Raw genomic sequence first — 14179 nt, 5'->3', positions numbered from 1 at the left:
AGGGAGTAGGGACACTATAATCAGAGAACACAGTTTTAGCTGCTTTATTTAATTTTTTAAACCATATCCTCTATTTTCACCTTTGAAAATGTTTATGCCAATCTCAGCAGAGGCGTTTGTGATGCCATGGCTAACGCGCACACACACACACACAGGAAAAAAATACACATTGATTGACTGATTGATTGAATTTATTTTTTCTTGGCACTTGGGAGGGAGAGCCCCCGAACGAGGCAGCAGCCTCTTGATAAACGACACAGGCAGCACCCCTGACACACACAAAAACAAGATTGATTGATTGAATACATTTTTTGGGGGCACTTGGGAGAGCACCCAAACGAGGCAGCAGCCTATTGTTAAACGACACAGGCAACACAGCACCCTTGCGCACCTACTTTGCTGACAAGTGTGGCTGACATGCACACAGAAAAAAAATGTTTGTTTTTGTTTTCACACGAGGGGGTGGGTGAAGAGCACCCCTGAAAGAGGCAGCAGCCCCTTGAAGACAGCAGCACAGCACCCCCGCGCACCTACGTTGATGACAGGTGTGGCTAAGACGCACACAGAAAAAATTGTTGTTTTTGTTTCACACTGGGGGTGGGTAAAGAGCACCACTGAAAGAGGCAGCAGCCCCTTGACAGACAGCAGCACAGCACCCCTGCACACCTACGTTGATGACAGGTGTGGCTAACACGCACACAGATTTTTTTTTTCACACTTGGGGTGTGTCCACACCTTATGGACAGAACACCCTCTGGACAACACAGCAGATCAGCCAGCCCCTATGGACAACAGCCAGCCAGCCCCTATGGACTACAGCCAGCCCCTATGGGCAGGACAACAGCCAGCCCCTATGGATGGACTGGACAACCTCAGTCACAACAACAGTCAGCCAGCCCCTATATGGACAACAGCCAGCCCTTATGGACATTAAGCAACACAACTGTAGCCAGCCCCTATACACAGCAGCTCAGCATAGCTCCCAGCTCCCTCCCTCTTCACTCCCCACAGCCGGAATGAAAAATGGTGGCGATCGCAGGACCTTTATAGAATCCAAAACCCGCGAGAATCCGTCAGCGGGATGATAACGTTTTGCCTCGTTTTCAGATCCGAGTCAGGCTGGAAAACACGAGTCGACTCGGATCTGACTCGGTTCCCCTAAGTTCGGGTGGCTTTGGTTCTCAGGGAACTGAACCCGCTCATCTCTAGTTGTCAGTCACATTGACAGATTGAGCTGCATGTAGGGCCAACCTGACGATGCAAATGACGACCAAACGGGAGCACGCATGGCCTGATATAGAGCGTACACATTAGGCGAGTTTGACAATATATTGGGCTGATCCGTTGGAATGGCCAAAATATTGTCCGTGTACCCAGACTATGTATAACTGATCTGAATAATCTACTTGAAGCAATGGAACTGTTTATACTTGGATCTGCTTATACTTGGAATGTAAGCCCATTCAAATATTGAGTTCTTTGATCTCTGACTTCCCACTAGCATATTCCATCGGGTTGGATACGGGATGCCGGCACTCGGGATCCCGGCGGTCAAAATACAGACGTCGGCACCCCGACAGGGTTAGGACACCGACACCTGTTGGTAGGTTTCCTAATCCTTTTCCTACCCTTACCCCTAACCTTCCCTCCCCGGTGCCTTAACCTAACCTCCCCCCTAGTGCCTAAACCTATCTCCCGCATCCCCGAACCCTAATAACCCCATCTAGTTCCTAACCCCTAACACTCCCCCAGTGCCTAACCCTAACCCCTATGCCTAATGCTACCCCTCCCTTTAACCCCGCTGCTTACCTTTGGGATGCCGGCTCCAGGATTCTGACAGGTGTCTGGATTCCAGCACCGGTAATACTAAGCCCTGGCATCCCCTTAGCTGGGATATTGACAGGATCCCCTTCCGTCTTGCAATTGGCATTTGTGTAAACAATTCTAACATTCTAGACAAATTGTTTTAGGCTAATATTCATCTCTGTACTGCCCTCTATTGCCTATATACAAGCCCGTACAAAATGATCTTATTGCACCTTTAAAAAATCTCACTAAAACCTCCTCATCTCTAATGACACTATTACAATGTTAATACATGCAATCATCATTTCGCAGCTAAATTACTGCAACTCTCGACTAATCTTTAGGAGCAGGGCCGGATTAACAATGGGGCGGGTGGAGCTACAGCTCCAGGCCTCCCATTGAAAATAGGCCCTCACAGACAGCAGTGCATACAGGAAAAAAAAAAGTTTTGTTTTTTTTTCCTGTCAGTCAGCTCTCTCACCCAATGGCTGCCAAAATCAGCTTAGTGAATTCTGACCTCCCCACCTGTTCCCCTCCACTTGAAGCGGATCGATAGGCCAGGCCAAAGGCCCACTCACCCTCGGACCGATGAAGCCCCGCCCACCTCTGATGCCCCGCCCACCACAGACCCGTCGAAGCTCCGCCCCATTATACCGAGGCTCCGCCCCGAACCGTTCTACTCCACTTGAAGTGGATCGATAGGCCAGGCCAAAGCCCCGCTCACCCTCGGACCGCTGAAGCCAAGCCCACCTCTGATGTCCCGCCCACCACAGACCCGCTGAAGCTCCGCCCCATTATACCGAGGCTACGCCCCTGAACCGTTCTACTCTAAAGGCAGCTCAGCCCAGCATGTCATTATTTTTACTCAGGTCAGTGTAATGTCTGGCCCCTGTCTATATATGCATGTAAATATATATCTACTACCTATCTATCAATCAAATTAGGTGGGTATAACAGCTTATGTGTATAAGCTCTTATACCCACCTAATCTGTTTATAAATGTGTGTATATATGCACGTACATTTGTGTATATGTATGTATATATATACACACACACGTGTGTGTGTGTTTGTATATGTACTGTATGTATACACACACGCGTATATGTATGTACGTACTTGTGTGTGTATATATACAGTATATAAATATATATATATATGTGTGTGTGTATATGTATATACACACACACACTTGTGTTTATATACATACATAAACACACATATATATATACAAATGTACGTGCATTTATATATATATATATATATACACACACATGTGTATATATATATATATATATACACGTACGTGTGTGTGTGTATATATATATATATGTGTGTGTGTATATGTATATTACATACACACACACGGTGGTAAATAGGGATGTACAGGAGCTTCAGGCACATTTAAGGGGACTGTGGCAGGTGTGGAATAATATGTAAACATTCATCATGTTGATAGGAGAATGTCAACATGGTCATAATGTTGAAGTTGTCCGTGTCGACATTCATGTAGACAGTGATGGAATGTCGACATATCATCCCTGTTGGCCCAGCGCTCACTGACCTGCTCCTGATGGCTGCAGTGACTCCAGCACGGCTTCCGGGTCCCAGCGGTCATGACCTCTGCGGCTCCAGTCTTCCAGTGAGTATCCCCCCCTAACCCTAATGCCTACCCCTAACTTATAGTACCTTTCCCTAACCTCCTCCCGCGCAGTTTAACTGTAACCTCCCCCTAGTGCCTAACCCTATCCTCCTCCCCCCGTAGCCTAACCCTAACCTTTCCCTAGTGCCTAACCCTATCCTCCTCCCCCCGTAGCCTAACCCTAACCCTCCCCCTAGTGCCTAACCCTAACCTTCCCCTAGTGCCTAACCCCCCCATGTAGCCTAACCCTAACCTTCCCCTAGTGCCTAACCCCCCCATGTAGCCTAACCCTAACCTTCCCCTAGTGCCCAACCCTATCCTCCTCCCCCTTTAGCATAACCGTAACCTTCCCCTAGTGCCTAACCCTATCCTCCTCCCCCCGTAGACTAACCCTAACCTTCCCCTAGTGCCTAAACCTATCCTCTTCCCCCCGTAGCCTAACCCTAACCTTCCCCTAGTGCCTAACCCCCCCATGTAGCCTAACCCTAACCCTCCCCCTAGTGCCTAACCCCCCCATGTAGCCTAACCCTCCCCCTAGTGCCTAACCCCCCCATGTAGCCTAACCCTAACCTTCCCCTAGTGCCCAACCCTATCCTCCTCCCCCTTTAGCATAACCGTAACCTTCCCCTAGTGCCTAACCCTATCCTCCTCCCCCCGTAGCCTAACCCTAACCTTCCCCTAGTGCCTAACCCTATCCTCCTCCCCCCGTAGCCTAACCCTAACCTTCCCCTAGTGCCTAACCCCCCCATGTAGCCTAACCCTAACCCTCCCCCTAGTGCCTAACCCCCCCATGTAGCTTAACCCTAACCCTCCCCCTAGTGCCTAACCCCCCCATGTAGCCTAACCCTAACCTTCCCCTAGTGCCTAACCCCCCCATGTAGCCTAACCCTATCCTTCCCCTAGTGCCCAACCCTATCCTCCTCCCCCTTTAGCATAACCGTAACCTTCCCCTAGTGCCTAACCCCCCATGTAGCCTAACCCTAATGTCAACATTTTCATGACTGTCAACATATCACACCACACCTGCTTCGGTCCCCTTAAGTGTGCCTCAAGCCCCTGTACCATCACAATTTACATGTATATGTGGGTGTGTATGTGGGTGTGTAATGTATGTACACACCCACATACACATATATATAGCAGTCAAATGGGCGGCACTCTGGACGGCCTGTATAAAACACACTAATACTCAGTTTAAGTTATCAACGCTTCAGAACTTGTATTCATTCTTTTGTCAGGATTACTGAAGGGACGAATACAAGTTCTGAAATGTTGATAACTTAAATGGATTTTAATGTGTTTTATACAAGCTATCCAGAGTGCCGTCCATTCCACTGCTACATAGTTCCCTCCCTTCACAGGCAGTGGTAATTAGGAGGGCACCAGACGCCATAGCACTATCCTTTGCACAGGAGTGCTGGCCTACACATGCACAGTCAGCGGCATAGCAGGGCTAACTCCAGAGCGCCCTGTGCTGACCTCGTTCCCCTTAAGTGTGTAACGTCATGCCATTGCATAGATGTGTTGAGGCCACCGGCACCTGAAAATGCAGCACTGCCCGGAGTGTCCTGGGAGAACGCTGCACTGGCCACACACCTATGTAAACCAACACCACACCGCACTGGTCATGACCCCACATTACCAGTCACACTGCAACGGCACTTGTCACCTCCCCTGCAGTGACATACAATAGGCTCATCATAAATTTCAGCTCCAGGCCCATGTGGACATTAATCTAGCACTGCGCATTTGCATACATACAGCACACACACACGCATTATATTTGCATACATACAGCACACACACACGCATTATATTTGCATACATACAGCACACACACACATTATATTTTTATACATACAGCACACACACACGCATTATATTTGCATACATACAGCACACACACACACACGCATTATATTTGCATACATACAGCACACACACACGCATTATATTTGCATACATACAGCACACATACATATTTGCATACATACAGCACACACACACGCATTATATTTGCATACATACAGCACACACACACGCATTATATTTGCATACATACAGCACACACACACATTATATTTTTATACATACAGCACACACACACGCATTATATTTGCATACATACAGCACACACACACACACACACATTATATTTGCATACATACAGCACACACACACGCATTATATTTGCATACATACAGCACACATACATATTTGCATACATACAGCACACACACGCGCGCATTATATTTGCATACATATAGCACATGCGCATTATATTTGCATACATACAGCACACACACACACATTATATTTGCAAACATACAGCACACACACACATTATATTTGCATACATACAGCACACACACACACATTATATTTGCATACATATAGCACACACACACGCATTATATTTGCATACATACAGCACACACAGATGCATTATATTTGCATACATACAGCACACACACACACATTATTGTTGCATACATACAGCACAAACTCACACATTATATTTGCATACATACAGCACACACACACACACATTATATTTGCATACATACAGCACACACACACGCATTATATTTGCATACATACAGCACACACACACACATTATATTTGCATACATACAGCACACACACACACACGTGCATTATATTTGCATACATACAGGACACACACATTATATTTGCATACATACAGCACACATACACACACATTATATTTGCATACATACAGCACACATAAACGCATTATATTTCCATACATACAGCACACACACACGCATTATATTTGCATACATACAGCACACACACATGCATTATATTTGCATACATACAGCACACACATGCATTATATTTGCATACATACAGCACACACACACATTATATTTGCATACATACAGCACACATAAACGCATTATATTTGCATACATACAGCACACACACACGCATTATATTTGCATACATACAGGACACACACACATTATATTTGCATACATACAGCACACACACACGCATTATATTTGCATACATACAGCACACACACATGCATTATATTTGCATACATACAGCACACACATGCATTATATTTGCATACATACAGCACACACACACGCATTATATTTGCATACATACAGCACACACACGCATTATATTTGCATACATACAGCACACACACATTATATTTGCATACATACAGCACACACGCACACGCATTATATTTGCATACATACAGCACATACGCATTATATTTGCATACATACAGCACACACACACGCGCATTATATTTGCATACATACAGCACACACACACACGCATTATATTTGCATACATACAGCACTCACACACACATTATATTTGCATACATACAGCACACACACGCGCACATTATATTTGCATACATACAGCACACGCGCATTATATTTGCATACATACAGCACACACACACACGCATTATATTTGCATACATACAGCACACACACACACACATTATATTTGCATACATACAGCACACACACACTTTACCTAACCCAGGGGCGTATTAAGAGTTGAAAGGGCGACAGGTCCCCTCCTCTCTCCCCAGCAGCTGGCAGCGCACTGAGCGCAGCAGTAGACTCTGGGCACTAGTCTGTGCCCAGAGTCTACTGTGCATGTCACTGGGGAAATGGCACAGTTGCCATTTTCCTGGTGATTTCACTACTGCGCATACGCAAAACACCGTGAAAATGGCTGGTGACCATTTTCCCATTTTCTAGGTGATTTATGCAGCCCTACTGCAGCGGACACGGGACTCTGGAGAGGTGCACCCCTGTCCTAACCTTCTCTGTAGTGCCTAACCTTCTCCCCCCCGCAGTCTAACTGTAACCTCTCCCTAGCTCCTAACCCTCCCTGCAGTGCCTAACTCTATCCTCCCCCAACAGCCTAACCCTAGCCTTCCCTAGTGCCTAACACTATCCTCCTCCCCTCACAGCCTAACCCTAACCTTCCCTTCAACATACCACACTATGGCCCTCATTCAGAGCTGGACGCTCTGAGCAGAGCGCACGCTCTGAATGAGGGCCGTCCTCCATAATTATGGAGCGTCCTCCTGGACGCTCGTATAGCTGTGGGTCACCACCCACAGCCTATACGAGCGTGCAGGTTGATGGCTGCGATGGTCTTGACCATCGCGACCATCGCCACTGCGAGCCGGAGCCTGCGGTTGAGTTTCTCAACCGCAAGGCCCGGAGTGATTTTGGCTCTATCAGAGCCAAAATCACTCCCACTGACATCACTAGTGATGTCAGTGGGCCGGCTTCTGACGGTAGGCGTTCCCTTGGGAGCGCCCCCGTCTGGGAGGCACGCCCCGGCACGCCCACCAAAGGGGGCGTGCTGTCAATCAACATCGACAGCACGCCCCCTTTGATCAGACACAACGAGCGAAGGAAAGTCCTTCGCTCGTCGCGTCTGGCGCATGCGCACGACGGAGCTCCCTCTGTCGTGCGCATGCGCAGTGCACACCATCGACCCACTTGCGAGCGGACAGCCGCTTGCGAGTGGGTCTGAATCAGGCCCTATACCCGCTTGGGTTCCCTTAAGTGTGTACCCTCCCAATTTACTATCTATCTGTCTGTCTGTCTATATAATGACATTTTTATAACACTTATAGAAAAAATATGCCAATAGTTTTGGATTTCTTTTTTTGTTTTATAAATCTACACTATTCTAGCACACAAGGTAAGGCAGACCATACAGCTTACATCCTTTCACAAGGTTGAAGGTAGGCGCCAGCTATGCCCTCCATGGAACTAAACGCATCCACAGCACAGGCCACATCCCTATGTAAACCACACCTACACCGCACTGGTCACGACCCCACATCACCAGTCACACTACTGCGGCACTTGTCACACACCCTGCAGCGGCACACAATAGGCCCTTCATGAATTTCAGCTCCAGGCCCATGTGGACATTAATCTGGCACTGTTTAGGAGTCTATTCACATGTCCATAAAACTGCAACCCTACTGTAGTTATTTCTAGTATGTAACCCCGGGTTGTGTATGGGATCCAGGCGGCCAGAATGCCAGTGGTCAGAATCCCAACAGCAGCATCTCAACAGTCAGTATCTCAACAGAATTAGGTAAGTATCCTATCTCTAATCCCTTACCCTAACCTTCCCACTGCAGCCTATCCCCAACCCTTCCCCCCCCCCCACAGCCTAACCTTCCCTTTAGTGCATAACCTGAACTCCTAACCCTCCCCCTAAGCCAAATGCTTACCGTCGGGATTCAGGAGCCGGGATTCCGACTGCTGTCGGGATTCCGGCGCTGGTAACCCCAACCTCGAATTATGTTCTGTTTGTTATATTTTTATTTTTGAGTCATTCGTTACTGTGCATTATTCTGGATGAAGATATGGAGGTAAATTTGATGACCTGCAAATCCTCAGGTTTCAGTGATTCAGCCACGAGATAAGTGGAATTTTTTTAAAAGGCAAAACTATCTTTGATTTGCCCTTTAAATCTAATTTCATATTGTCGCTTTAAATCTAGCCGCTAATTTGCCAAAATCTTGCTGCTGCCTTCAACTTGCAGGTCATTACTTACATTAACCCCTTGGATTTCCAATATATTCAGCTGCATCATGGATACTCTATTGCTTCCAGTAAAAGAAAGTTTTTTCCGTGGAAATTGACATTTATCACAGTCAAGATGACAATTGTGTTTTTAAAACTCTCATGATAGTATGGAAACTTTTACTTAACAATTTGTGAGCTTTACATTCCGTTTAGTGGAATGTACATGCTGTAGTGTTATCTATGGTTTACTGTATGTACAGTATCTACCTATGGTAGTGCTTACATATCTAATATTTATATCGTCTTCAAATAAGGTGTAATGCTAGGATTACTGCACTTACTAAAACTAGGAAAAACAAATAAAGGGAAAACACAAAACAGTTTTATACAGAGATTGCTAATCAGCAAAGTTAAACAAGGCAAAAAAAATAAACAGATAAAGAAGGAATGAAAAGCACTTGCCATAAAAAGCTTGTATTGTATTTGGGTATGACTAAGTAAACCATTCTCTGTCTGATACATGTCAGCCGGAACTAGGGCGAAACAAGGGTTGTATTGTGGTGTTTATAAGAGAAATCTTTAACAATGACAGGTTGAGAAATTATAATGTCAAGGTCAGAGAATGGAAGATGTTAATGATATCTGTACACACTGTAGAATTGAGGAAATGACTTGTACTGTACTACCAGGACTGTACTGGAGCACTGACAAATGAATTCTTTGACTGATCTGCAGATATATCTGCAGATGATGGTTGTACATACACACTGAACAAACATTATCTGTCCACGGGTCCCGCTGGCTGCGGGTTGTGCCACGACCCCCTCCCCACGACCTCCACTGCAAGTGGGCGGCTGATCGTCCAAACACACAGCACCATGGACAGATATATCTGCCATGGGCTGTGCAGCACAGCCGATGCGATATGTCTGAGAACGACGTCGTTGACAGACATATCGCTGGATGATCAATTGATCAGCCAATATATCTGCCAGTGTATACCCAGCTTAAGGACCTGATTCAGAGATAGACGCAATGCCGATGCTTACGTAGTTTGGGCGATCATCGGTAATCTGCACGTGTCTGAGTTGCACTACGCATGCGCCAATCTGCGCGACCATAGGGTTACTCAGAAGTCTGATAATTTGACCGATCTGCATCCGATGATGCGTCTATGTATGCAGTCACTTGGATTTGTGAAGCCGTTGGTGGGTGTCTCAATACAAATCCCGGCTGCAGTGACATTTGCACATTTACACACAAGCGCCGCATATGGATTCGCAGCTGCGGCGGTATTAGCATACCTCCCTGCATCAGGCCCTGAGTTTGAAACAAAGCATAAAAAAACAAAACATGTAACTGTGCACTATAGTAAAGCCATGCTGCACTGCAGGTGGGGGAGATTTAGAATGTGCAGAGAGATTTAGATGTGAGAGGGTTGTGTTGTACTATATGCAAAAAAATAAATGTATTTCCACCCTATATATTAGATCATGGTCTGTAGAGATTAAAGTTATTTGCATTTTTTGCTTTACCACCAACTCAGAATCAGTTTTAAATTAGTTAAATGACTGGTTTAACGGAGAGTTTGCATGTTTCTATATTATTATTAATTTCTATTCCAGAAGTCTACTTCCATATTTTATTGTTTGTTCCCCAAATACAGAATGCTCTCTATGGGACCTATGTTTCACAAAAAAATTTGTGGGATATCCTCCCAAAAAACAACCATTTTTGGGTGATATCCATACATTTTTAGCATGTATCTAGGAGAGGACCGCAGTAGATATTGGAGATATCTACTGCAGTCCCCCATTTTCGCTCGCACTAGTAGCCCCCGAGGGTTTCGATGAGGGCAGCTTTATTGGCAAGATTTACCTTTGCATTCCGGGGCTTGGCCCCAGTGGCTAATGCCATCTTCAGATGGCGTTAGCCCATGGTCAGGCCCGTCAAGGGCCCCAGTAAAAAAATGGGCATGGCCTAATCGTGGGAGGTGCAGCCACACCCCCTCTGCGTTCTGGCGAGGGGGGCGCAGTGAGCCCCCTTAGCCCGGCGCATAACCAGTGGTGGTTGCGATCATAGGCATAGGAGACTGCTGTTGCTGCTTCTTAGCAGCCGCAAGCAGTCTCCAAGTGCAGCCCAGCACACAGCAGCTTGTGCTAGGCTGCTGTGATGTAAGAGGGGTGGGGGAGTGGTGCCGGACCCGAAACTGTGAAACTGCGACATGAATCCAACTAAAATGCAGACAAACCACCAGTCAGTGTTGTCCTAATGCCCCATCTTACTCCACATGCAACTTAGGTGGCACTGCCACAAGGGAGAACTAATTTTGGTAATTTTTGGTAAACAAAATGAATAACAGCCCAACAGGCTCCCTAAGTACATAGTCTACATACCCTTAAATGCCTGTAAGTCATCTTCTACAAATAAGTCTTTAAGCTTTGGGCAAAACCCAGAACATCTGGACGAAAACTCATCGAACACAAAGTTTATGATATAGGGACCTCTTCGAAATGTAACCTAGGGCTACAGGACTGCAGATCAGCAAGGCTAACCACTGTGCCACAATTCCACACATTTGGTATTTTAAATAGCCCACAAATGAGAAGACTGTTGTTACATATACAATAAATGTAAGTAAGTGACTAAGTATGTGTGGCCATTCTGCATGGAGAACCACAATTTCCAAAGTACCTTTTTTTACACGTGCTTATGTTTTATTGGATCAAAATGCTAGCATTTACACTGCTGAGATACAGTGTATTAATCATTTGAATGTATGTATTATATTATATGTGTTTAATAAAATAAGACCATTCACATTATTGCAGGTGATTAAAGTTTTCAGTGAAGACGGCACCAGCAGAGCTTTGGAGGTGCCAAATGACATAACAGCCTTGAATGTATGCCAGCTATTGATTCAAAAGAACCATTATATTGATGACCAGAACTGGACACTGTTTGAGGAGCTCTCCACATTATGCCTAGGTTAGCAATTCTGTAATTCCAGTTGTATTTTCTTATAATCTAGTTTAGATCACAGCATCAGTAGCTAAATGTATTTGTTTTTTTTATCAATCATGATTTATTTACTCTAATGCGTTTCAATAAATACTGTACTTGTCATTATTGCACATTAACCACAAAATAGAACAATATAAAACTATAAAGCTGCCCATCCAGTAGCAGACCTCAAAATGACTGCACGATTATGACATTGTAATCATATTGTTATTAGTCAGTCTGTGATGGGCCTACACTGTACGAGCAGTCATTCAGTGTAGGCACATCAATCATATGCAAACATGCTGAACCTGACGTTATCGTCAGGTTGTCCAGCATGTTTGCCCGATGATAGATGTCTAAACGACCAAGCGGGAGCGCGCATCGCTGGTCATTTTAGACATTTTTGCAAACGATTTATGAACGATTGAACGATAACGATATTGTTATCGTTCAGTTGCTCAACTTAATCATCTAGTGGATGGGCACCTTAAGTCTATATTAAATATCAACATCCTTGATTTATAACTACTGTAGGAATTTTTGGTAACACATTTATTGTATTGTAGCGCTCGCAACCTTAGATCCTGGTTATTAAAGAGTGGGCTTTCTGTCCACATTGTATAATAGGTTTTCAAATCATCCCTGAAAATGAAAGTAATGCTCTATTGTTACCCCGTCTCCAAATCCATCAGTATCTTGAAAGTAGGTAGAAAAAAAAAACTGTGACTCTACATTGCATTCTGGTATCACTGGCTACAACTCTATACTGTCTAATAATGTCACCTGTACAGTGGATTGAAGCTTTTCTGTGGGATTCCCATATCCCGCTGCAAAATTGTTAATATTTTGGAAGATTACATTTGGTTTGCACTGTGCATGATATCGGGTTCCACACAATTCTACCAGGATAAAGCTCTGCTTCCAATGCAATACTGCAGCATCCACCATGCACCCATTTCACTGCACAATAGCAGCAGTAAAATCCCTTTAATTGCCCCGTGAGTATTCCATTTAATGTATGCATTTTGCTTTAACTCTTACATTCCCCTGATGCAGGCAGATGTTCTAAGCCTTGAAGCGTGATAAAGTGGAGAGAGATATAGTACCAATCAATCAGCTCCTAACTGCCTTTTCACAGGCTGTGGGCGGGATGTACTAAGCATCGCATTAGCGATGCCGTACATGCCTCCTGACTTCGGGTATATACCGCGGCTCATTACTGCGGAATGTACCAAGACTTTCGCAAATGACAGCTCTCCCGATAAGAGCTGCCGGGCAGAGGGACTTTTTACCGCATTTTTACCTTTAGTACATCCCGTCCTGTATTTGAAAAATGTCACCTAGGAGCTGATTGGTTGGTACTTTATCTCTCTCCACTTTATCACTTTTCAAGGCTTAGTACATCTCCCTGGGAGAGAGATAAAGTGGAGAGAGATAAAGTACCAACCTACCAGCTCCTGTCATTTTTCAAACACAGCCTGTAAAATGGCAGTTAGCAGCTGATTGTTTGGTATGTTATCTATCTCCTAGGCTGAGTACATCTGATTTTATACTCTACAAAATTCAATCATCAAATTGTGAATGGTATTCTGTAAAATAATTCGGAATTTGTTAGTTGGCTTTGAAATGTACAGTAAACATTAAACAGTAGATTTAAAAAAATAACAAGACATTAAAAACTGTTAACTTTATAATCACCCTTTTACATCCTCAAACTGCATTTTTAAATAACTTGCTTGCCTAAACTACCTCTAATAAAAGATTTGTAAATTGAAACTATTGTCCCTTAAAAAAGCAAATAGTTCTGTGAATGGAAAGGAGTCATTCCAACCCTCCCTGACTTCCACCTACTGTAGAAGGCTACATTGATAATCTATTAATAATTCATGATGACTTGTTTTTTTTTTTAACTTGACCATTTGATGATTAGACTGCTTAGGGAGAACTGAGATTTTGGTTCCCCAAAACAGTGTGCAAAAACTTTACGGGTGAAATGTGTCTATCATGACTATTAAAATGAATAATTAAATGTACAAAGTAACTATACTGTTGATAGATTCATTGCTCTTCAGAGAAAACATTTTTCAAACAGTAATTGTGATTAATTGCCTTTAAACAGGTTGTTACATCAAAAATACACTTTTTGTTTCAGATCTTCAATG

The 14179-nt window shown here is 44.4% G+C and overlaps 1 protein-coding gene across 1 annotated transcript in view; it reads left to right on the top strand.

The window, feature by feature from the left end:
* Window positions 1-14179, top strand: part of GRB14 (growth factor receptor bound protein 14) — a 65809-nt gene that overhangs the window by 15620 nt on the left and 36010 nt on the right. The window contains exon 2 of the mRNA XM_088474891.1: window positions 11843-11999. Within this exon, the coding sequence (XP_088331017.1) occupies window positions 11843-11999 (157 nt within the window). The remainder of the gene's footprint in view (window positions 1-11842; window positions 12000-14179) is intronic.

This window comes from Taudactylus pleione, unplaced genomic scaffold (genome assembly GCF_031769625.1).
Source record: "Taudactylus pleione unplaced genomic scaffold, aTauple2 ptg000156l, whole genome shotgun sequence".
NCBI lineage: Eukaryota > Metazoa > Chordata > Amphibia > Anura > Myobatrachidae > Taudactylus > Taudactylus pleione.
Note: the sequence above shows the minus strand (reverse complement) of the source record. Positions and strands in the feature narration are given on the sequence as shown.